This window comes from Pangasianodon hypophthalmus, chromosome 8 (assembly GCF_027358585.1).
Source record: "Pangasianodon hypophthalmus isolate fPanHyp1 chromosome 8, fPanHyp1.pri, whole genome shotgun sequence".
NCBI lineage: Eukaryota > Metazoa > Chordata > Actinopteri > Siluriformes > Pangasiidae > Pangasianodon > Pangasianodon hypophthalmus.
This window is the reverse complement of record NC_069717.1, coordinates 19,501,500-19,526,057: the sequence shown is the minus strand read 5'-3', so window position 1 is coordinate 19,526,057 and position 24,558 is coordinate 19,501,500. Positions and strand designations below refer to the sequence as shown.

The following is a 24,558-nucleotide window of genomic DNA, read 5'->3' as shown; positions in this document are numbered from 1 at the left end:
ATCACACTTGACTTATCTTGACTTATGCTATAGGCTACTATCTAGTGAATTTTTAGAGTAACCCCATTATAGGCAGGTTAGCCTGTTGGGTAATAGATGTGCTTCCACAAGCATACTTGAACATGGGTCATGAGGTGCCTCCTGCCATTAAATGCCGTCTACCTCCCCGGTGGCACTAAAAGGAGTGTCACATGCGGACATTTGTGAAGTGGCAACATGGAGGTCAGTCTAGCTTCACCAGATTTTATAGCCTGAATATGTGGTGTGTTTGAGTGTGCCTCACCTTCAGTGGAGATCAATATCATTGAGAACATTGAAGGATTCTTATCCTGATTAGAGAAGACAATGCTTATATCAGCACTTTGACTGACTGATTCTTACCCTTAAATAAGACAGTATCAACACCTTGAGCGATTTTTACCTGTACTAAAGTAAATTATCACCACCTTCAGTGATTCTCCTCAATGGAGAACAATATCAAAATTTTGAGAAATATTTATATTCAAGTGGGAACAGTGTGAGAACCGTGAATGATTCTCATCCTCAATAAAAGAATAATATATTACGGTATGTTATGAGCCCTTGTGATGACTATGACAGCTCTAAAGTAAAGTGCCCTGGTGGTCCTCCAGTCAGTCATAGAGCAATTGCATACATAACCTTTTGTTCTTACATAAAAGTCATAATGGCATGTTATTCTGTGATCTATTAATGTGAAAAACAAGGAACTAATGCTTTTGAGTGGGTACCAAATGTGTATTAGGCACATATTGGCAACATAAACAGCAAGCAAAACTTAGTGTGGTCTAGTAAAGGTTTTTATTTTGATCACCATCATAATTTATTTAAATATATTTTGAATAGTAGTTACATTTATATTCTGTCAGAGGACATAATTTGAGTTTTTAATGCGCCCCCTCCAAAAGACATCCCACAATTATGCACCCAAAAACAACCCAATAATTCATTTTGTGAACATACCTTGCATTCCCAGAGTAGAAGCCTAAAACAGATATTGTTCTAGACAACTGAGCTAAGATCATTTAACTTGATCTTCCACATTTCTATATAACATATATCAGTACTGCTATCTGACGTGATATACTCCGATATCAAAAAAAAAACTTATCACTGGATTGGGAACATGAAGGATGAGTGAAAAGAGTCCACTGCCATCCTTCAAATGGAAGAAAACACAATGTCCCCTGATAGATTCAATACATTAATGCAAAGCAGCACAAAAACAAATAGATATCTAAAGATGTAAATATGTCCCCTGTCACTAAAAGGTCTGACTTGCCAGAATCTCCGGCTTTTCTGCAGAGGTAAACTACCTTTCAATTAGGATCAGCGCCTTTTCATGAAAATGAGTCTGATGTTAATAGCTGAGGCTACATTTAGATTCGTTTTCACAAATCTAATGATCTAACCTTTTCTTAAAGTGTAAAGGAAAGAAAATCACATCGAACCAGACTGCTTGAATTTTGCACATTCATATATTGAGTCAGTTGTTTCCACATATGACTGCATGGTTACAGTGTGTTTTAACAAGTAAAACTGATAGATCAGGTAGAGAAAAGAAAGTGCATCTCATTTGAGCATTACATCCTGCCATATAAAGAGCAAAAAGGGGAGGTAGGTAGCCTCAGTCTACTTTTTTCATAAAGCAGTGCCCTATTTACTGACTCTTCAGTTTATTCTTCCAACTCTCTATTTAAAACCTCTTTTGCAGATTTGGAATAATTGTATGTCAAAACATCTACATATTGCATATTGTGCCATATTTACAGACAGGAACCTTAAACAAGGGTTTAGGGGTTTGTTCTTGATTTTGGCTCTTTTGCATCTTTATTCAATGAGATGAAACAAAAAAAAAAAAAAGGAAGAAAGTGTGGTCTTCAGATTGTCTCTTTAGAGAAGCCAAGGCCATAGGTGAAAGCACATACAGTGACTTTCTATAGAATAGTAGACAGTGTACATTCCTTTTACAAATTTTGGTCTCATTTTAAAAATTCCACATACTAATCTGGAATAATGTGGAATGTAATAATTCTGGAATATAGAATTTATATTTCTATTTCATTTAGAATCATGTCATTTACATGAAAAATCTTTAGCCAACTTTTTTTCTCCATTTTAATTATTAGCAATAAAAACATCATATAGCTATGAAATTGTCTATAGAGGATTGCACTCATAGAAACAAAGGCTTAGCTATTTGTTATCCAGAACTCAAGCAAAATGTTTATTTTTTTTTTCCAAGCACCATATGTCTACCTCGGGTTTCCACAGTACAGTGCTGAGTACAATTAGTAAGTGCTGAGTAATCAGTATGAGCTTTCACCCTTGGCCAGTGTTCAAGTTCAGATGTACAAAATTGCAGAATGATACTGGAAAGTAACATAAACGGATCCCATAATGCCAACTATTACATAATTTTACATTATACAATGGTGGGGTTTTTTGGGCAGAGATTACGCCTTGCCATGAAACCTTAAGACCATAATCACAAATCTTAAGACTACGTTTAACCAGTGCCCAGAAAACTGTCCCATAGTGATTTATTAATATATCTGCATTTACATCAATAATGTCACTTAAATATTTTCGCTATATATGTACATTGGTCAACATGATTACTGAGTTAAAACAAGCTTGAGAAAAAAGATTCTCTTCAAACCTAAGTTCAGCACCCGTACCACCTGAAGTAGATAAAAAGTTTCGCCTGATGTCTAGTTATTATCTATACTGTGATTTTCTTCCTTTTTTTTAAACAAATGACGGTTATCCAGGATCAAATCAAGTACTTGTCAGAGCAGGTAGATACCTCCACAGAATCTCAGGAATCTGTGAAAAATAAGATTTTTTTTAAAGGAAGGCCCATGTGACTGATAAATAAATAAATAAATAAATAAATAAACAAGACAACGACTAGCATGCCTTTTTTGTTTGTTTTGATCATAGCTCCAATTTGGAAAAGTGAGATCTACCTAACATTTGTTTGAAAAACTTACTACGAGGAGAAATTTCTCATTTTAAAATATGAGGCGAAAATGGATTTGGACTGATTTGACCCAGGATAACAGGCATCATCAAATCACAACTGTTCTTTATTTTGTTTACATTTTCTCGATTGGACCTGGGAGTCACATTTTATGGAACACACTGTGCATGGTGGTTTTTGAACAGTTAGTGGTTAATAATCCAACTCCCAAAACGCTACCTTCCTACACAGTTTAACCCAAAACCTAATCCCCTGCTCTCACGACATCTTCAGAGGACCCTGATTAACTGAGTCAGGTGTGTTAGTAAGCTTGGAGAAGAACTTTGTAGGAAGGTATGACTCCAGGAAGTGGAATTATTTCTCTAGGAAAAACTCATGACAGTCCCCATATGTTGTGCTGACTCTAAACATATTCAAAGGATATTCTACAAAGCTACACACATTCTGCATTTTTTGACCTACATCCTTTGCTCCTGACCTAAACCCATCTGTCACTAAACATTAATTTTAGTGTCATGAGAAGGTGATAAGTTAGTGGACATTAACATTCTATTATATAAAGTGCCTACAAGCAACACAAGGCTATTACACACATTCAAGGTAAAAAAAAAAAAAAAAAAAAAGTATTTTTCTATTAAATTTATAAAAACAATGAATTCAAAATTAAATCGCTTACAAACAGACTTCATGCATTTTGTTCGTTATACCTCTCAAAACTATGAAGTTAAAATCCTCATACATCCAAAAAATTTTTTTTGTTTTGTTTTACGCCATGTTTTTTTACAGGAAGTACAGAAAATAAAAGTGTCATCTTCCGAATATCTGTAATGTACATATTGCATGTCCCTATTAAAGGAAAAAAAAAATCTTAAGATCAGGAGGCAATACGAAGATGAAAAATATCTGAATGTTAATTCAATGTTGCTCCTAAGTTGCATCTTAAAGATTCTAAAATGACACTTAAGTGAAATGTTGATTCAGTTTGGTGAAAGTCATCATGCTTGCATTCTTGTATTAGATTTGCCATGTTTTCCAGCTATCATTAGTTAGTTGGGCAGATATCAATACCTTCTTGTTATTAATAAATCAAATCCTCATCTGCCAAATTTTCTATTTTTATTTTAATTTCATAAAAAAAACAATAGGTGTTTTAAATATTTGTATATTTTCCGTGGCATTTTCCTGGGCCCCATTCTTTATAGATTGTTCATACAAGCCATGCTTTTCTTTTTTTTTTTCATAAGCATATATCACATAAGAAATTTGTGACATCAAAGTTTATGTGAGTTCACAAAGACAAGTCAAGGGCGAAATTTTGAAATTGTGAAAATCTCTCATGCTTTCTCACTCAGTTAGCGTCAGTCAGAAAACTGGCAGGATAGAATGCCGCTTTAGAAATAACAAAAGCACGAGCTTTGGTGCTATAAGAATATGGAAAGATTGAAACTCACATTACCTGGTGATGCGTTTAAGAGTATATTTTTGGGAGAAAAAAAAAAAGATTCCCTAACTCTAGCACCCTAAAGTGTTCTTTGCTTTGTCCCAATCCTAGCATTTGTGGGGCCCTAAGCAAAATATGACTTAACATGACACTTTCACACACATATCCCTTAATTCCCTTATCTATTAAATAACTATAGATGCCAAAACATCTAACAAAGGGATTCTAGAGAAAATTAGACAATGTGTCTTTGGAAACGAGGGCCATCTGTAAACCATAAATACTACATAAATATTGCAGAAATGACAAAGCAAGACATACTCGACGCATGGAAAAAGTGGGAGCTCTGAATTTGTACCGATGGCCCGTGCGTCTCTTCCGTACCTACATTTTAACTTTATTACACCTTTACTTCTGTGTTAAAACACGAGCCGTGAGATTCAAAAAGCAAGTCGACAAAATAGCTAGCCATGTTAGTGTGTTCTACAAGTAAGACTTTATATGTATTGCCGTGATAAAATGGGAGATGAAGCACCAAATTTACCAGAAACTGGTATGTTTGCTTTCTTGAATATTCTGACATTCTGATTGGAAAATTCTTAATTAACTGGCAAAGGTGACATGAACAAAGCCGAGATGTAAGAACAGTGAATATAGTGTTAAAATGGAGTGCTCATACGAACACAGTTCATTTGTGGGGTGATCCTACTATCATCCTTGAGGTAGCGCAATAATTTGTGTATTAGTGACTAGCAAGCTAAATAAACATTACTTCTGTCAGGAATAACTACAACTGAGTACCTCCTGGTGATCCACTCATTAAAGAGAGAAGTGCAGTAGTCCAGCACTCTGATGGCAGTTTTCATTTAAGCAAACAATGGGCCTCATTTATCAAGCTGGATGCAAACATTTGTACCGCTTATCCTACACAGGGTCATGGGGAAGTCTGGAGCCTATCCCAGGGGGACTCAGGGCACAAGACAGGGGACACCCTGGACAGGGGGCCGGCCCATTGCAGGGCACAACTGCACACACACACACACACACCAATCATACACCCATTCACTCACTACAATTTTGAAATGCCAATGCCTACAACACATGTCTTTGGACTGGGGGAGGAAACCAGAGTACCCAGAGGAAACCCCCAAAGCACAGGGAGAACATGCAAACAAAAGTTTGTTCAAAAGTGCATTTACACTAGTAAAGTGGTATCAATGAAAGCCCAGTTAGTTTGGAAAAACGCCTGAGTTTGTGTAAATTTATGGGTAAGGAGACTAACAACTGAAAGACTTCATATATCTTCATATTCAAATCATATAACAGGCATGTTTTTTTATTATTATGCTGTGTAGTTTAAATGGACAATTTATTTCAATGACAATTTTTTTGTGAAACTCATTTTGTGACTAATGAAAAATCAAATCCATAAATTAAGAAAAATAAGATAAGCCAATCAATTAGGGCAAAGTAATGGCACCCTATGATAAGAGGAAGACTGTAAGTGAGTCTGTGCCTGTGGAAGGCAATGCGCTGCATTGGCTGAGCTGCATTACTGGAAAGAGGTGTGATTTCTATATTTGGTCATCATTTTGTCATTCACCTCTCTGAACTTTGCCTTTCATGGAGTTTTGTAAATGTAAATAATTTCTCTAAATATAAATCAACCGTGCTGGCAACGAGCCTGGTAATTTATGAGTGAATGGCATTTATCAACATGCACACATGAACAGAAAAAGAAAATCAGCATTACCAAAACTTTTGTTTGGCCTATGAAAACATTTACATACAACTTTAGTAAATGGTTGATAAATGAGGCCCAAAGTCTGTAAATCTAGAGACAGTGAGGGATACATTTTGAAGATTTGGAAACAGACGCTAAATAGGATTGTGTTTATATGTGTGTTTGGGTGAGCGGGCTAAAATGACACTCCTGATAATGAGCATTGATATTTCTAGCTAACAAAAGTGTTGCTCTACAACTCTGCTATTACTTATTGTAGACATCAAAGAAGATAGATCTTATATCTTATAGAAGACATCAAATTTCTCTTCAATTCCTAGACCAATCCTGCAGGATAACAGTTCTAATGAACATTTAGATCGCTATTGAGTCTTGGTGGTTGAAATGAAGCCGTAATGATCTTAGACAGGAACAGACATGTATAGTGGATGTAGATATGAGGGTGACAGTATGTGTTATTATAAAGCCTCCAGATAATAAGAATCAGCACCTTTCATAATCATTATCTATGGAAAAGTGTGTAGCCCTATTTTTTGTTGAAGACGTAAATGAGTTCAAGTATAATAGGTATATGTAAGTACAACTACAGGTACGACTGTAATTTATTTCAAGCTTTATGAGTATGTGTTGGAGCTGATTAGGAAAAGATAGGAACACCTGTAACCTTGAACTTGCTTTGAGTAACTAAATTCAAATTTTTCATGGAATTATTTCAAATGATTCAAATTATATTGATATGAGAGCCAAAAAATGTACAAAGAATGGGGCCCTGGTCTTTGGAATCTCAGTGACATCATGACCAGCTTGTGAAAGTATGTTCTTAAAGTGGCTAATATTTGCTTTTTTTCATTAATCAATTGATTCTGCATCACCAGTTTGTTACAGGCCCAAAGATAGGCAATTTCATGGTGTTAGTGTAAAAGTGTATGTCTGGTGTATCAGGTGTTGCGGTGATACTACAAATAAGGAAGTGTGCTGGTAGGTGTTGTGGTGAACATATATACATATATATACAAATGCACAGGGCTGGGTGTTTTTGTATGCACATGTTTGTTAGTTCTGAGGACCCTGACCCCAGCCTCCGGCACTCGGGGGGCGACTTGGTTCTCCACTCCCCGATTGGTCTAGCTCGGCACTGTCGCAATCCGAATCTTCACACAACGCCCGGGTCTGGGGGGAGACACAGAGATACAGTTTTTATATGATTTAAAACCACCTGCATCGTGTATTTCGTTTCATTTCTACTGTTAGCAGTCATTTTTCATTAACAATAACGTTTCTGATAACACTAGATGTTTGAGGCTAAGAAAACAAAAGAACGTCTATACTATAACCTGTAGCAAGTAATGGATCGATTGATGGTTTGATTAGAATGTTTCATCATGGCATGTTACAAATGTTACAAATACTATAATATACTATACCCTGATAATCATGCCAGTTTCCATGTCTGTCAGTTTTTGCAGGACTCATTATAATACTGCAGGATAGTCAGCATTAGTTATAATATTAAAATGGTCCCCTTCTGATTGTTCATGAGTAGCTCAGACATCCAAATGAATTCACATGTAGCCTCAGTTCATACTATAAGATAATCTGCATTGAAATGAGCATATTGCAGTAAAATTAATTTATTCATATTTTTCATTTCATACAATTTCAGGTATGTTTAATTTTTCATTTACAGTAAACTAAAATTATTGGCACCTTTCATATTTTCATATGTACTTATTATTATTATTGTTGTTGTTAAATAAATGCAAACTCATTGTCATCTTTACGATGTTCTTTTTTTAAAATCTGTTGCTGTCTTTGACAATTTCTGTTTCCTAGTGCCATCAGTATGACGCTGCACAAATGATCCATCACTACAGGGACAACTGATGGAGTTTTCAACATAAAAGAGACGAATGGTGGTTAGCATTTCTAACTAGGTAATGAAAATACAAAAACACCATGAAACACACTCAAGGCCATAATAAAAAGTTGCATACTCCACAGTGAGGAGTAAGGTGAGTGAGATGACAAAGATCACAGCTTCAGAATCGGACAGTTAAGGTAAGTCTTATGGTTGTTGAATGTCAAAATATTTTATCACACCTTTTTTACCATCTCTATAAAGACTGTTTGGAAGGTTTGCAAAAAAAAAGTCCTTCCTGTGAACAACCCACACAATGCTGCAGCCTCGGCAAGCATTATTAGAAGTACAAATGGAATCGTGTGCTGTAGCCAGATGAGACAAGCTCGAACGTTTTGGCCATGAACGCCATTAGCATGTTTAAAGATACTAGGGACTGCATACAAGGACAAAGCTTCTGATATCCACTGTGAAATATGGCGGTGGATCATTGATGGTTAGGTGCTTTTTTCTGCATATATATATATATATATATATATATATATATATATATATATATATATATATATATATATATATATGATAGCTTCGTGAATTCTGCCAAATACCAGGATAATTTAGCAGAAAACCTGGTTTCACCTGTCAGCAGATTAATACCTATTGTAAAGGGGAACTTACAACAAGATAAAACTCTAACACATCCAAATCATACAGAAATGGGGTTACTGGAAATGTTTTGCAATGAGCACTGAGTATTTGAGCCTTATTGAAAACCTGTGGTGCAAGAATATGCTCATACTATTATATTTCTCAGTAAGGCTTCGCCAATTATTCATTAGTAGGTCTGATGATTATTTTTAAAAACAGTGTTCTGTAGAAAACAATGTCTTATACAACATTATGCTAAAATAAAACTTTGCAGCATCCCTGGATGTTAAATTCATGAAGGCTTTCAATATCTTTGGTCTAAAGGTCCAGAGTTGCATAAAGCACAATATGGTTTTCCTTATCCTTTTTTTCCCTTTTATTTAGGTAATTCCATTTTAATAAATTAAAATCAGTTTTTAAAACAGATATTAATTTATTAATTTTTTTTAGAAGATATTTATCATTTACAAGACTAACATGCCATCTAAATGCGAGACTTAATTGCAAAACACTTGCTGATCACTAATTACAAAAAAACATTTAGGATCTAAGTATGAAGCATCGTTTCATTCCACATGCTGCATTTTAGGCATTTTCACAAGGCACATGATACACTGGTAGTGTAAGAGAGTAAGCGAGTCATGAGATACCATCTAAAAAGGTTTTCCTGACGTTTAAAATGAATGATTAATGATCACATCATGAAGAACTCATCATTACATGTACTTCGTCTTGAGATCATTCATACTTCGTGTGTGGATCTAGAATTTTCACCTCCAAAATGTTTTGCTCCAGATCAAAATTTGCTCTCTCCTGTTCCAGAGCAGCCGCCTCCCTCTCCGAGATCGCAGGGTCTGTGATGTCAGCTGGGATCTCAGAGCCTTGTGAGATGAGGTCATCACTTCGATCGTCCAGCCGCTCATCGGTATTGGTGCTGACCACATCTGGTGTGCCGCTGTGAGAGTGGTCAGTGGTATGGCCTTCCTCTCCATCAGAGACAGACAAGTTCTCTGAGCTGAAGGTGGACACGGACTGGCACTTGGATATACTGGTTGGCCGTCTGAAGATTAAGGCAGACATAAGGTCATTAAAAAAAATCTGACATCAGAATGTTAAGATAATATGGTACTTTTACTGTGGATTACATGCTTTCATTACACAATGGAACCCATATAATATAAATTTGTACAAATTCCACCAGAATTATTGCTATTATTACTGGAATGATTGTATGAAATAAACATTACAATATGCAAACAATATGCAAAAATATTTATCTTTATACTGACAACAACATGAAACTTTATGTGCTTTGCTCAATTTCTTCAGTGAATATGAAAATAATTACTTTAAAAATATATATATATCTGCATTACAGCTATCACATAGTTATTGTAAATTATGTTAAGGCCATTTTAGCTTAAGAGTAACAAAATGAGAAACAGAGATCCTTTACAATAATATTTTATGCTTTAAATTCTATATTCTTTAAAACTACCCACCTAGCTTTCTTAAGTCCAGCTTTTTTGTTACAAATTTAACTCCTTTATAATATCTAGTGTTTTCACCTACAGCTCCATAAACATGTTTCACTCACCGTCTCCTTGGCAGTTCCACTTCACTATCTACTTCTCCCTCCTCTTCCTCTGAAGATACGCCACGGCGCTGTGTGACACAATGCAGACAAACGTACATTTACGTCACTACATTTCAGCTGATTAGTACACATTACCAGATAGCATGTATGAGAAAGAGTGAGAGGGAATGACACACCTGCTTGCGTGTGATAGCTGCTCTGTAAAGTATGGCTGATGGAGTCAAATGACTGCCACTGGCTCCCCTCGGCAATCGCACTGCCCCGGCTCCTTCCTCCCTTTCCTCCCCCAGAGTGTGTCCCCGTCCCACAGCCACACCTCTTGCGCAGCAGGGTGAGTCAGGACTGCTGGAGAATGGGAGTGACGCAGCGTCCTCGCTTGCTGTGTCGCTTCGTGGCGGAGTTTCATCCAATCCCACAGCAGCTTCAGCCACGCCCCGGACTCCGCTAACAAGCCCTTCACACACGCTCAGACTGCCAGCCCCACCACTGGCTCCGCCCTCAGCTCCGTGGGTGGAGCAAAGCAGGTCCGGGCTGGAGGAGGACAGTTTTAGTGGAGGGGCTTCCAGCTGGCTTCCTCTTGGAGCAGTACCCACTGTCTGATCGGTTGCTGGAGTGCCACTGGGTGCCGCGGTGCCCAGTGCGGGCGTCTCTCTCTCTCTGGTGGAGGTTCCAGCGGCGTGCTTGGGCCCCGAGAGATCACCACTGCTGCCTCGGCCCCCCCTGCGATGCCGCGTTTTAACCCTCCGGGCACGACTTGGGGAAGTGGAGGTCCGGTTGGCACAAGAAGGAACCGTCACTTGCACCACACCAGGGTCCATTTTAGGGAGGATGACCTCTGATCTTAGGAGGTCAGGTCTGTTTATGGGAACATAAAGAGAAGTTTTACTCAAATAGCCATTACATTTTGTTATGCAATCAGTCACTATCTTGGTGCATGACACAGATGAAATGCCAAACTTTGAGGGTAGGACACAAAGTATTGCTTTTTCTGACCTGCTAGACATGTGTGGGTGTGTGTGAAGAAAGTTTGACCACTCCTGTCTAATCCATAATCCATAATCCATAATCCAGGGACAAAGAACAACTACATGTACTCGCCTGTGATATAATTTTGGCTCTATTTCCCAAAATATACAACAATTAGCAATTTAAACTAAACCAATCATGATCCAGCGAAACATTTACTAAAAATAAATGAATGAACGCAGTAAATGTGCATGCTAGCAGCCCACCATGTACAATATGTTCCCATATTAATAAATGTGGCCTTTCCTGGTTCCGCAAGCTTCATAACTGATCGCCCACTCCCGCCTACAACACAGTAACTGCCTGTTCCTGTGACTTTTTTGTTTTGACAGGATTTCTGTAAAGCTGCTTTGTGACAATGTCTAATTTTAAAAGTGCTATACAAATAAAGTTGAATTGAAACAAAAATTACAGTCACTAATTTCACTCATAGGTCAAAATGTCCCAAACAATATTTTCTTGTTCTATGAGTCAATGAAATAAAGTTTCATGTTGGGAAAAAAAACTCATTTATGGAGCAGGATATGAACACATTTCTTCATAAATAGTTTGTAAGAGTGTATACATAATAAATTTTGCAACTGTGAAAATCCTGTTAGTTCGGAAAAAAACGTTTGTATCCTACGAGAGCTCCTGAGTGTGTGTAAATTTACTGCAATTTTATATATGGATTATGTATTTTTTTCCAATGGTGCACATAATTATAAACATTTTATGAAAGCCAGTTGTTTCATAATAATGGCATTAATTAAGGAAATATTAACTATGAAAGAAATTGATAATTAAATATTCTATATTCATTTAAATAAATAATATTATATTATATTAAATAAATATTAATAAAGAAAATAAGCCAACACAAATCTATACATTGGGACAAATAAAATTAGCCATTTAATTAAAACAAAATAAAAGTCATATAGAAGGAAAATACATTGATCTGTGCATGTGGTTGCTGTACGTTGACATGCTGCAATGGCTGAGCTGGATGGATATTTAGAGATATTTAGTATGATTTTTTTCAGAGGGCTGGCTTATACGTCAGTTCCATTTGCCTCGACATCATCTTCTCATGCTGTGCAACACTTACGAGCCAGCACTAATTCGACGGACAAAGCAATCCTGTGCCATTCCTGTGCCTGTCCTAGTTAGATTTCTTGTACTGACATGTTTCCAAAAGAGATAAGTGACCGATCTGGTATGTCTCAACCTACAATCAGCTGTACACTCCCTAATTATTGGGCTTCTTCTTTGTGGTGGTTCAACGGTTAAGGCTCTGGGTTACTGATTAGAAGGTCAGGGTTCAAGCCCCAGTACGGCCAAGCTGCTACTGTTGGGCCCTTAAGCAAGGCCCTTAACCCTGATCTGCTCCAGGGATGCTGTATCATGGCTGACCCTGCGCTCTGACCCTAGCTTTATAACAAACTGGGACATGTGAAAAAGGAATTTCACTGTGCTGTAATGTATATGTGATAAATAAAGGCTTCTTCTTCCTGAATACATCAGGTTTCCTTATCCCTTGCTTATACAAGACAGCATCGGGGAGGGTGCACTGGTCCATGAGAGGCCAAAGAGCACTTAAAACAATCAAACACAGCAGTTTCCCTGTGTGTCCATGATCACCTGGGTACAGTATAGATCTTTTTTCTCCTTTTTTCCCCTCACTAAATTCAAACTCATTTACATGTTCTGAAATGTGTCTTCAGATTTTGGCCTTTTCAGATGCTGAATATTTTTTTATTGGCGTAAACCTGAGTCAAAATAACTCCCACTGCTGCCGGTGAGAAATTCGCAACTTTATGGAGTTTTGTGAACATCACTAAATGCAATTCAACTTTGCCATGAAATCTTTTTGCAATTAATGTGTGCCATTGATCACAGTACAAAGCTCCATTGTTAGTACTCAAGGTGGGTTATTCTGACCTAACCACAGTATTTACAGGATTAATCCAGGGCTAAGTTCACGTCTTCAAATTGGAAGCTTCAATTACCATAAAAGACACAAACCTCAAAGACACATAAGGCACAATATGACTCAGAAGAGCAAAGAAATCCCTCTACATACAGCGGCACTCACCTCTTGCCATGAGAAGGAAGCTTTTGGGGTACATTCCTCTTCTTAATGAGTTTGTCCACTGTGTTTGAAGGATGGTGTTTGAACAGCCCAGGATATTTCTTATCCAGACACTGCTCCCTTCTGTAAACACAATTGTGGTTTTTTATGTATTGGGAGAAAATTCTTGAATAATGTTTACATCGGAATATTTATTACTGTTACTTAATAGAATTATTTCTCAGCTACCATTAAATTATTATTATTATTATTGTTTCTGAGAAATCATCACAAAGGCTGACAATGGAGTTAGAAAGTTCCCAGATTTGGAAAAGAAACATTTTTACATTACATTATGGTACTCTGGCATATGCTCAATTTCTTTTTTACATTACGAAATGTGTTTATTTTCATTTTGTTTATGTGTACTCACAAATATATACTAATTCATTTGTTAAGTAATTTGAAAGGAATTGAATGAAATAAGGGCTTTGTCATTTTCACTATATACCATGCATATACAAAGTTATGTATACCCTAATTAGTGTTTCATTTTACACACTGTACTGTGCAAAACTCTTAGACACCCTATTTTTTTATGAATTCTGCATTATTGAGTCAGTACAAAAACATTATAGATTTCCAAACATTAGTTTTCCAGCACAAAATTAAATGTTACAGAAAAATGTCTGTATGTCAGTAAAGAAAGCAGCATATTATGTAAGAGACCATTTTTTCAGACAAATATAAACATAATGAAGGCTGCTGGGTTTTGCTGCAAAAATAAGAAGCGAGTGTGACAGTCAAAGTCTCCAGAAGAACTGTGGCTGCTTCTGCAAGATGCTCAGTGAAACTTACAGCTCATTTCCTTATAAAACTGCACACACTCTACCTGAGACTGCTATTTAAGAAAAAAAGCAAAGGGTTATCACACCAAATATTGACTTTGTTTAGTTTATTACTGTTTACTGCTCTTTATTGTATTTTTCTTTTAAGTAGAAAGATTTAATTTCATTATTTTTGAAGTCATCTTTACTTTACAGCATTTCTTCGCATGTGCCTAAGACTTCTGCACAGTACTGTATATTACAGGATGTTCACTCTATACTTAAGATATGGACCTGTGAATAAATAGTGTGTATGTGTGTGAGTTCTTTTACCTAAGCAGTTCTTTTTCTTTCAGCTCTAGCTGTAGCATGACAGCACTCAGTTCCATGTAAAGGTTGTTGGCTCTTTCCAGCTTCCTCTCATAATGCTCTCTGATGTCAAGGGCATGCCTGTTTGAACCACATTGGAAATTCTGCTTTGAGGGTTCTTCTAGAATATTTCATTTGAGCATTAGTTCAAAAATAATAGCTGACGGTTCTATTTATTTCCGAAAATGGAGGATTGGAAATGAACCCCTCGTACAAGGTATTTCTCAGGAATGCAGTCTTGGCCCAGTTGGAAACAGGAGAACCCAGAGGAAGTTCTCATGGACATGAGGAGAACATGTGAACCTCCATAGAGACAGTATCCCGAGCTCACTGTGCCACCTATCCTAATCATTAATACCAATATTCCACCAAATCTATCATGAAGTTTATCTAGCAAGAGTTTTTACTCTGGCATTCTATATTGTTCACATATTTTCATAAAATATTTTAAAATATTTAAGCAGGTCATAGATAGCTAGGTGTTAATGTTTACAGTCTTTTCTTCTCTGTTCTATGACTATAGCAATGAACAGTGATTCAAAAAAAGAAGCACATGCCTGATTCCACAATAACCATAACATCTTGACGGCAGTGATACAATGGAATAGGATTTTTGAAATGAAGTCTATGTTTGTCGTTGCCATGGCACTGACCTGAGCTCTTCACGGCGACGGTTAATGAGCTCCTCGTCCAGTCGGTGCAGACATGTTCCCTCAGACTTGATCTTCTCAAAATGCTGCTTTACCTCCTCACGCCATTCAGCCTACACCCATCAAACACACAAAACCTATGTACATAGCCATGTGTACAACAAAGCAGATGCAGCGATGTGGAAAAGATACTGCATCGAACATGTCTGACATGGTATTTTTGGGCTAATACACTAAACTGCCATATTTATGTCTGCATGTCTGAATGGGTGTGTTACCTGTGATTTGAAGTAGGTCTCCTGTGGGGTGGATAGCACGTCGGCCGAGGCAATATCCAGGTGCAGCAGAATCTGTCGGAATGATGGCCTATTTCTGGGCTTGCAGTTCCTGCACACACAACACCATAAACTCTACTTAGCTACTTTTGATTTTATTTACACTCTTGCTACTGGATCAATGTTCAAATGTGTCAAGTGTCAAGCTAGAACTTTAAATTACTGTGAACTCTGACAGCTCTATGATGTTATGCTAGTGATGCATTGATGATTTTGACAAAAACTAAAAAAAAACTTTTCTGCCTTTTATTTGTTTAATTGTTCTGCCTTTTAAAACAACTTTTTCTTTAGGTTGAAAAATCAGATCAAATTTCCCTCTAGAAGGGACGAAGTTTTTTGGAAACATGAATGAAAGAAATTTTAGTATGTGTGTAAATAAAAATTTTCTCAAGGAGCGCTTGAAAAATGTCTGAAAATTTCTCAGAAAGTGAAACATGCAATGAAACATGACTATTCCTATTTTCTGCAATTTGTGCTAGTCTGTAAGCTTGCTACTAGGCAGCAACTGGCAACTAGTCAGCTGAATAGTTAATGGAGAGTAGAGGGCATTTATTAAATATTTTCCATTTTTTCTAGTAACTGCAGTGATTTTATTCAATTAAATTTCTTCAATTGACCATAACTTGCTCATTGACATCCAGCCATACATTTTCTGTACTGTTTATCCTACACAGGTCACGAGGAGCCTGGAGCCTGTCCCAGGGCACAAGCCGGGAGACACACTCGGACGGAGCGGGGACAACAGAATACGAACCCCCAACCCCAGAGGTGCGAGGCAAACTAAGCCAAGACACAATATGGCCAAATATTTTGTTAATTTTCAACAATGTCAATGAAAATAGTTCCCAAAGAAGCCAGTGATAGTTCCCAAAGAAGCAGCTGGAGGAAGCATTGCATGTTGCCATGCCAACAAACAGACTGATTGACAACCCATAGTAAGTGTAGCAACGGTTTCAGTGTAACAAACTATTACTAAAATTGGAACTTTAGGTTATGAGCACAGACAAGTGGCGTGATACAAACAGTGAAACGTCCCAGTGCATTTATACTAAATATCAGCACTCTTGGAACGCCGCTTGTCCAATCTAATTATCGGACCAACACTAACTATTTGGAGTTGGCCATTTTTCCAGTCTCTGAATTTCTCCCAATATTCTTGCATTTCAGGTCTTTGTAACATTTACGCAAGGAGTGTCAATCATTCACATAGCTATTAACAAACCTCCATGCCTTTTTGTTGGGAAATCTTGTCAATTTATTAGTGTATTTCATTTAGAGAGTAAATGGAGATTACAGGATATTAATCAGGCTTCCTTAACTCTAGGATGTTCTGTATTATTTTGATTACACTCACCAGCATTGTTTTAAGAGGATCTTAAAGCCATCAGGGCAGCTTTCGGGCAGAGGCAGTTGGAGGCTGTTGTTGCCCACGCCCCAGATAATAGCTGAAGAGTCCACGTCTTTGTAGGGGATTTCACCTGTGAGCATCTCCCAGAGAACCACCCCAAACGACCTGGAGAAAAGGGGGAAAAGAAATGGAGATGAGTGATCCTAACTGAACGTACTAATTTGCTCACTCAATCGCTCAATCACTCACTCACTCATAGAATCATTCACCCCAATCACACTGATTAACTCAGTTATATTCAGAAAAAAAATGCACACCATATATCCACTTTCTCTGAGACCGGTTCATTTCTTATGACTTCCGGTGCCATCCAAGCCACGGTGCCGGCAAAGGACATTTTTGTGCTCTTATCTCGCAACTCCTTCGATGTGCCAAAATCTGAGATCTTCACCAGGTCATCATGTGTAATCAGCATACTAATAGTAGGGAAACCAGACAAGAGAGAATGTGAGCAAATCTTGTGTAGAGTATGTTTTTGATTGCTGCTGCCTTGTCAAACATAGACATTGAGCTACCTGTACCAGGAAGTGTGTGTGTAACTGTCTTCATGAATAATAAAGCACAATCCAATATGCCTGGAGTCTATAAATCAGTGTTTCTACACATCACTACATGTTACAGTATTAATAACTATATGACATAGATAGGGTACTGTGTTTTAGACTCTTATGTTACACGCCGGATATTTTGGTAAATAGGAATCTGGTGTTTCAGCCACCAAGTTCCTGCACTTTTCACTTGATTTCACTTGCAGACGCACAGTCTTTACAATGATCATTTATCTACTTCTTGCGCTGAAACATTCAATTGCCAGAGACAGGTGAGAAATGCATGTGCACACTCAAAATATTTCTAGGGTTGGCTCCTGAAATCCAACAGAGCAAAATTCACCGTGCTCTCAGGGAGGGAGGGGTGGCATACTCTCTCTCCCCCTATCAATCACAGTGACACTAGACAATCACGGGCGTCTGCGAGCTCATGCGTGTGGAGGTGGGCGGATAACGCTTTCCTCAGAGTGTGTTACGCCACCCCAGTAGTTTTAAAAGATGAAGTTGGCTGGCTTTAAGTGCCTCAGAAGAAGCATGTGATAGCCTTCGACCTCCCTGGTTGGTAGCTGTCGTGTGATAGGGGAGAGATGCCTGATGGGTGGGAATTGGCCATGACTAAATTAGGGAGGAAATCTCTCTCTCTCTCTCTCTCTCTATACATACATTATATATATATATATATATATATATATATATATATATATATATATATATATATATATATATATATATACTGAAAACAGTTCTGACCCGCCGAGGCATGGACTCCACAAGACCTTTGAAGGTGTTCTGTGGTATATAGCACCAGCAGATCCTTAAAGTCCTGTACGTTGCAAGGTGGGGCCTCCATATGCTTGCCCATTCTTCCTGCTTCCAACACATCAACTTCGAGAACTGACTGTTCACTTGCTGCCTAATATATCCCACCCCTTGACAGGTGCTATTTTTACAAGATAATCAGTGCTATTCACTTCACCTGTCAGTGGTTTTAATGTTAAGGCTGATCGGTGTGTGTGTGTGTGTGTAACTAAGAACTTGACAGGGCCACACAGCTCAAAATCGCAACACATAACTAAAGTAAGGAAATACAGAACTTACTTGGGTGATTTGAGGTCTCTGTGAATGATCTTGTGCAGGTGGAGGTAGTTCATGCCGCCTGCGATACCCATGGCCCAGTCAACGAGCAGTGATGGTGTGATCTTTCTCCCTGCTCTCAAAACCTCGTACAGCTGCCCCTGTGCACAGTACTCCATGATAATGCAGTAACATGGAGCTTGTGTGCACACACCCCTAAAACACACGCACAAACATATACGTAGGCATAAAAAACACATGCAGGACATTGACTAGACGTTACAGTATTTCACAACCATTTATTCACTGACAGTGAAAGCAGTTGCTCAGAATCTTGTGGAGTGGCAGCTGGTTAATGACTGAATCAAAATCTTAAGACTAGATATGACGATGCAAAAACCTATGAATATGTTTTCTATAAACTATATACAGTATACAGTTCTGTTCCAAAGTCTTAGACAAACAGTATATTCTTTGAAATACTTCTTATATTTCTTCTGAATTCATGCTTTCATATAAAAGACCACATTTTAGACGTACAAAAAAACCTTTCCCAAAAAATGTACATCTTATGGAAGTATTTTGTATGCTGTTACAGAAAAGAGGATATTAAGTAATTTTAAGTATTTATTTTATTAAAAAATAAATAAATCATGGTGACTGTCTGGAATTACATGCAGAACAGAAACAAGTGTGACAGTCAATGTCTACAAAAGGTCTCCAAGATCCAAGAATTAACCTACCAGTCTGTTTCCTTATAAAATTATTAAATTGAAAAATTGTGTACCTGAGAAAACCGATGCATTTTTAAAAGTCAAATATTGATTTGATTACATTTTTTAACTATTTAATCTAATTTATTTGATATAGAAAATGTTTGCTCAGTTTTTTAAAGCAGATGTTCTAAGAATTTTGTACTGTATTAAAATAATATATAATTTTTAGTGTTTTTTTTTTTTTTTACAATGGTATAATTTGTGTATAATTGTATAAACTGTATAATTTTTTTTATTATGTCCAAAAAGCACAAACATAGCCTGACATACTCCAGGGCCAAGATTGTGAAACAAAAACTCCAACATTTTAAAGCTCTAAGATGCAAGCAAATCATCATTTAGCAAAAACTAACACAACTCCTTGATGAGCACAATGAAAGGATGAACATCACTGAAGTATAGACACCTATAAATATACACTTCCTTTGAATGTACAGTAAATGTTATCTAACCATCTATTCTTCTTCTTTTTTTTTTACTGTTTTATAGTTTTAATTCTTAAATATCAATCAACAAGGATGCATATCACTGACCAAGGTTCCATGTCTCTCTTGTCCTACAAACAGAGGTTCATTTCAATCCTTGCTTGTTGATATATATGTACTGTATATATATATTTTTTCTTTTCCTCATTCACATTATCCACATTACCATGATAGCTGAAATACTTACAAATATTTACAATATTTCTCCCCAAACCACTTGCAACTTTGCAGTCAACACAACATTGTTCAGGCTTCTTTCATTTCTGTAACTTTGCTTTACTTTATCTGTAGCAGAATCACTAAATGTCTACACTGAGATGTACAGTACACCAATAAGAACAACGTTACAGAAACAAACAATACACAACGACAATGACTGAGAACCTCTACGACATTTTCAACCACAGTTGGATGAATTGACTTACTTGAACGTGATGATGTTGGGGTGCTTGAGCTTACGGAGGTGTTTGATCTCGGTTTCCTTGATGTCTCTTACTTTCTTCACGGCCACTTCTTCACCATGGAACTTGCCCAGGAACACTGCTCCTTGAGCCCCACTGCCCACCCACTGGAGCTCTGAGATCTCCTCAAAGGGCACCTCCCAGGACTCTGAGGAAGCCATTTTGGATGTTGATTTATTACTTTGCGTAAAAATGACTACTGGAGACCTTGACTGAAGCTCAGACTCAGTATAAGACTTTGAAGAAACTCTTGCTTTGGCTTTGACTTTGACTTGATGTTCTTTCCTATGCATCTGAGTCTGCATTAACTTGTTGATGGACTTCTGTATGCACTTTGACAAACCGATGTATAAATTTGTATATAGATTAACTCTAACTGTAATAGTTTAAAGATTTTTCCATGAGAAAAAGCCTACTCAAAAGACTTAGGGCCTTAAAGTCTCAGTTTATTATTTCGTTATTTAGGTTAAGGCACATAATTCAGTAGCTTAAATGAAACTAATAGGAAGAGTATGTAGTTTCATGAGAGCAGTGAAAGTCTTGACCAGGAAACAGTTCTGGGATTTTAACAGTTGAACTATGTCTAGAAATAAGCAATTCACATTTATGAATGCAGAGTTAATGTCATTCATATAACTCTGTTCTTGTCACTCACCTTCCTGGCTCTGCTTGTTTTCAGTAGAGTATGCTTTGCCAATCATGGTCCACACCGGCTTCAGGCAACCAAAAAGTCCCTCCAGAAAGCCTCCTCCACCTGCCTGCAGCCTAAAGCTCTCCGACTGGTTGCGCATGGCTCCTCCTTCAGCTCCACCTTCGTGCAGCTTCAGCACACTGTTGGAGAACTGTGCAGGGTCATCGCTAGGAGTGGGGGTGTTGCCTCGTGTGTGGTTCCCATCCCCGACAGGATCGATGGACAATACGTTGCGCAGGACACACTGTGTGGGGGTCAGTTCAGTATCCGGGGTACATGCAGCCACATCAGAGTCTGGCCGGCGAAATGGAGTGTCAGAAATTGGGGTGCTGAATCCTGAAAGGGAGGGGGAGGGACACTGCTCATGGACACAAGCCATGGGCGGCCACACTCATCTAAGAAACTCCAAGATCTGGAGCCCTTAATGTTCACACGAAAGGGCTGAAACACTGATGTTTAATGTCGAAATACCTGGAAAAAGAAATGAGATGGTCAGATGGGTGACTGAAGGGAAATACTGTTCCTGTCTTTTTTGTGAAGTTTGCAAGCTTTTCAGTGCTGTCCTGTGCATTCTGTTGCTCTCTACTGGTCATTGTACTAAAACTTTTTATACATTGGTCATGTCTCATGTACTGTCCTCTGTACACTTTCTCTGTATTCTCTTGCATATTAGGACTTGGCCTTGGAGGCAGAATATTTTGTCCAACATTTTATATATACATTATATGGCCAAAATTATGTGGATACCTGACCACAACAACCATATAGAGGCCTTCTCCAAACCGTTGCCACGAAACTGGAAACACGCAATTGTATAGGATGTTTTTGTATGCTGTAGCATTACAGTTTCCTTCACTGGAACTAAGGGACCCAAACTTGTTCCAGAATGACAATGCCCCTGTACAAAGCGAGCTCCATGAAGACATGGTTTGCCATGTTCAGTGTTGGATAATTTCAGTGGCCTGCACAGAGCCCTGACCTCAACCCCACTGAACACCTTTGGGATGAACTGGAACGCTGCCGACCTCCTCGCCCAACATCAGTACCTGATCTCACTAACTAGCTGAATGAACACAAATCCCCACAACCACGCTCCGAAATCTAGTGAAAAGTCTTCCCAGCAGAGTGGCGGTTATTATAAAATTTCAAGAGGGACTAAATCTGGAATCTCAAAAAGCACATACAGGTGTGATGTCCAGGCATCTACAAACTTTTGGCCATATAGTGTATATGATTTCATATGGTTTCATGATTGTCTCATGAAAGCATTCCCATTGCTATCACACCTGATTCAGGACTTGTAAGACTATGTAAGACTTGATAATAAAAAGGCAAGTGGTAACTCAATGTTGGAGCTTAATGTTTAAAGCTACTGACACTTTGTTGGATAAAACGGTCTGAAAAATACATAAATCTAAGTGGAAATACAAAACTGTGCAGGAAGCCTACAAGACTGGAGTTGCTCAATTAATAATAATAATAATAACAATAATAATAATAATAATAATAATAATAATAGCCTGTGTGACTTGTAACTATAACCAAATGATAGCTGTGACTATATTATCAGTGAAATCTTTTGTAATGACAGTCTATATAATATATATTCTCCATCCATTCTATTTTCCGTATTTCTTATCCTACACAGGGTTGTGGGGAGCCTGGAGCCTATCCCAGGGGACGCCCTGGATGGGGTGCCATCCCATTGCAGGGCACAGTCATACACATTCACACACTATGGACAATTTGGAAATGCCAATCAGCCTACAGCACGTCTTTGGACTGGGGGAGGAAACCAGAGTACGTGGGGAAAACAACCCTGAGCATGGGGAGAGGATGCAGGCAGGGTGGAGGTGGGATTTGAACCCTCAACCCCAGGGATCCGGGGCAGGCGTGCTAACCACTAAGCCACCGTAACCCCCCCGTCCACCCATACATAGGTTATTAGAACCCTAACCCTATTTAAAAATAACAGTAGTTAGAATGTGAACGTGACATTAGGTGTAGCTGTGATGCCAGGCTCAGCAGTTAGGGCAATCACTAGCTTATTTTGATATCGTATTGATAGTGTATGAATGAAACCAGCTCACTAATCGCTCCATGAAGAAGAATCATGCGCTACATGGCTCCGCATCATTCAGGCTTCAGAACGCTACGGTGTTTCCGTAAGACGCACTGAACCACACGAGCCTACGTAAAAAGCGTGTGTACGTCATTTCAGCTTCCGTACAATCTGATTAAATAAGCACAATCAACCAATACAGCGAGAGTAGTGGCGCTGTTAATGTGCATAATACATTACAGGCATAAATAGTAGCCTACACACCTACATATCACACGATGTGGACTCTGTGTGTGTCTGTGTGTGTGTGTGTGTGTGTGTGTGAGTGTGTGTGTGTGTGTGTGTTTTGACACTAAATGTTACCCGCAGCACTAACAACGACGCGCTGTGATTTGGCACCATCGCTGTCCACACCAAAACAAAGCCTAAATAAATGATCTCGTCGTGTGTAATCGCACAATTGCGTAAAAAAATGAAAAATAATAATAACAATAATAAAAAAACATCTTCACCAAGCACAAGCCTTAATGGCCAATGTGAGATCATTCAGCCATGCGCCCCAGAGCCAGCGCAAAGTGCCGCAATGTCTGTTGAGAACATGCACGCATGCGCACACGCGCACACTTACACATCGCCACACATTTTATCATCCATTTTCAAAACGTTGCCATCGATTTCGCTCCGAGTCATGCATGCTTCCGGGCACTACGCCGTACTGTTAATCCGAGTGCAGCCCAGACACTGAGGCGACGCGGTGCTGTACTGCGAGTTTCCGTTATTCGCGACTAAAACATTACCGTATCTCACGAGCCTGGTGTTGTCGCGTTGTCAGGTGAGGGGTGGGATCAGATTGTTTTCTCCTCGGATTCCGGCTGCAGCGTCGTCTCTCTGTGAGTATCCTCTCCGCTCGCCTTCTCTCCTTGTTTTCTAAGGAGCCCGCGTGAGTGCAGCCGATTCAGAATGAGTCCCATCGGGCAAACGGGCCTCGTCGATCAAGCTGAGGAGAAAGAGGGAGGGAGGGATGAAGAGAGAGAGAGAGAGAGAGAGAGAGAGGAATGAGCTGTCCGGTGCTGAAGCTGACGTCACGCCGCCGAGTCACGCGTCACTCCCGCGAGGGGGCGCAATGACGCTCGAGCCAAAATGGTGCCTCGATCCGAGCAGCGCTGAAATGGGGCTAGTCTTCAGGGTTGCCAGATTTTGCTTTAGTAATAGCAATAACCAGCCCTAACAGGAGCACAATCCAACCCAAACACGAGCACAATCCACCCTAAACACAAACACAATCCGCCCAAACACAAACACAATCCAACCCAAACACGAGCACAATCCAGCCCAAACACAGACAAAATCCAGCCCAAACACAAACACAATCCGCACAAACACAAACACAATCCAGCCCAAACACAAACACAATCCAGCCCAAACACGAGCACAATCCAGCCCAAACACAAACACAATCCAGCCCAAACACAAACACCAGCACAATCCAGCCCAAACCCAA

At 38.6% G+C, this 24,558-nt stretch overlaps 1 protein-coding gene across 1 annotated transcript; it reads right to left on the bottom strand.

Moving 5' to 3' along the window:
- Window positions 1-1,477: 1,477 nt before the first annotated feature.
- On the bottom strand, window positions 1,478-24,132 carry map3k12 (mitogen-activated protein kinase kinase kinase 12). The gene is made up of 14 exons (XM_034306334.2): window positions 23,855-24,132; window positions 20,960-21,466; window positions 20,269-20,452; window positions 18,607-18,798; window positions 17,218-17,376; window positions 16,907-17,065; window positions 15,496-15,604; window positions 15,221-15,330; window positions 14,532-14,648; window positions 13,396-13,515; window positions 10,469-11,147; window positions 10,293-10,360; window positions 9,470-9,755; window positions 1,478-7,359 (listed from the first exon to the last, which is right to left on the bottom strand). Exons 2-14 carry the CDS (start codon window positions 21,372-21,374, stop codon window positions 7,243-7,245), a joined length of 2,715 nt encoding a protein of 904 aa, XP_034162225.2. The 5' UTR covers window positions 21,375-21,466; window positions 23,855-24,132; the 3' UTR covers window positions 1,478-7,242.
- Between the last annotated feature and the right edge of the window lie 426 nt (window positions 24,133-24,558).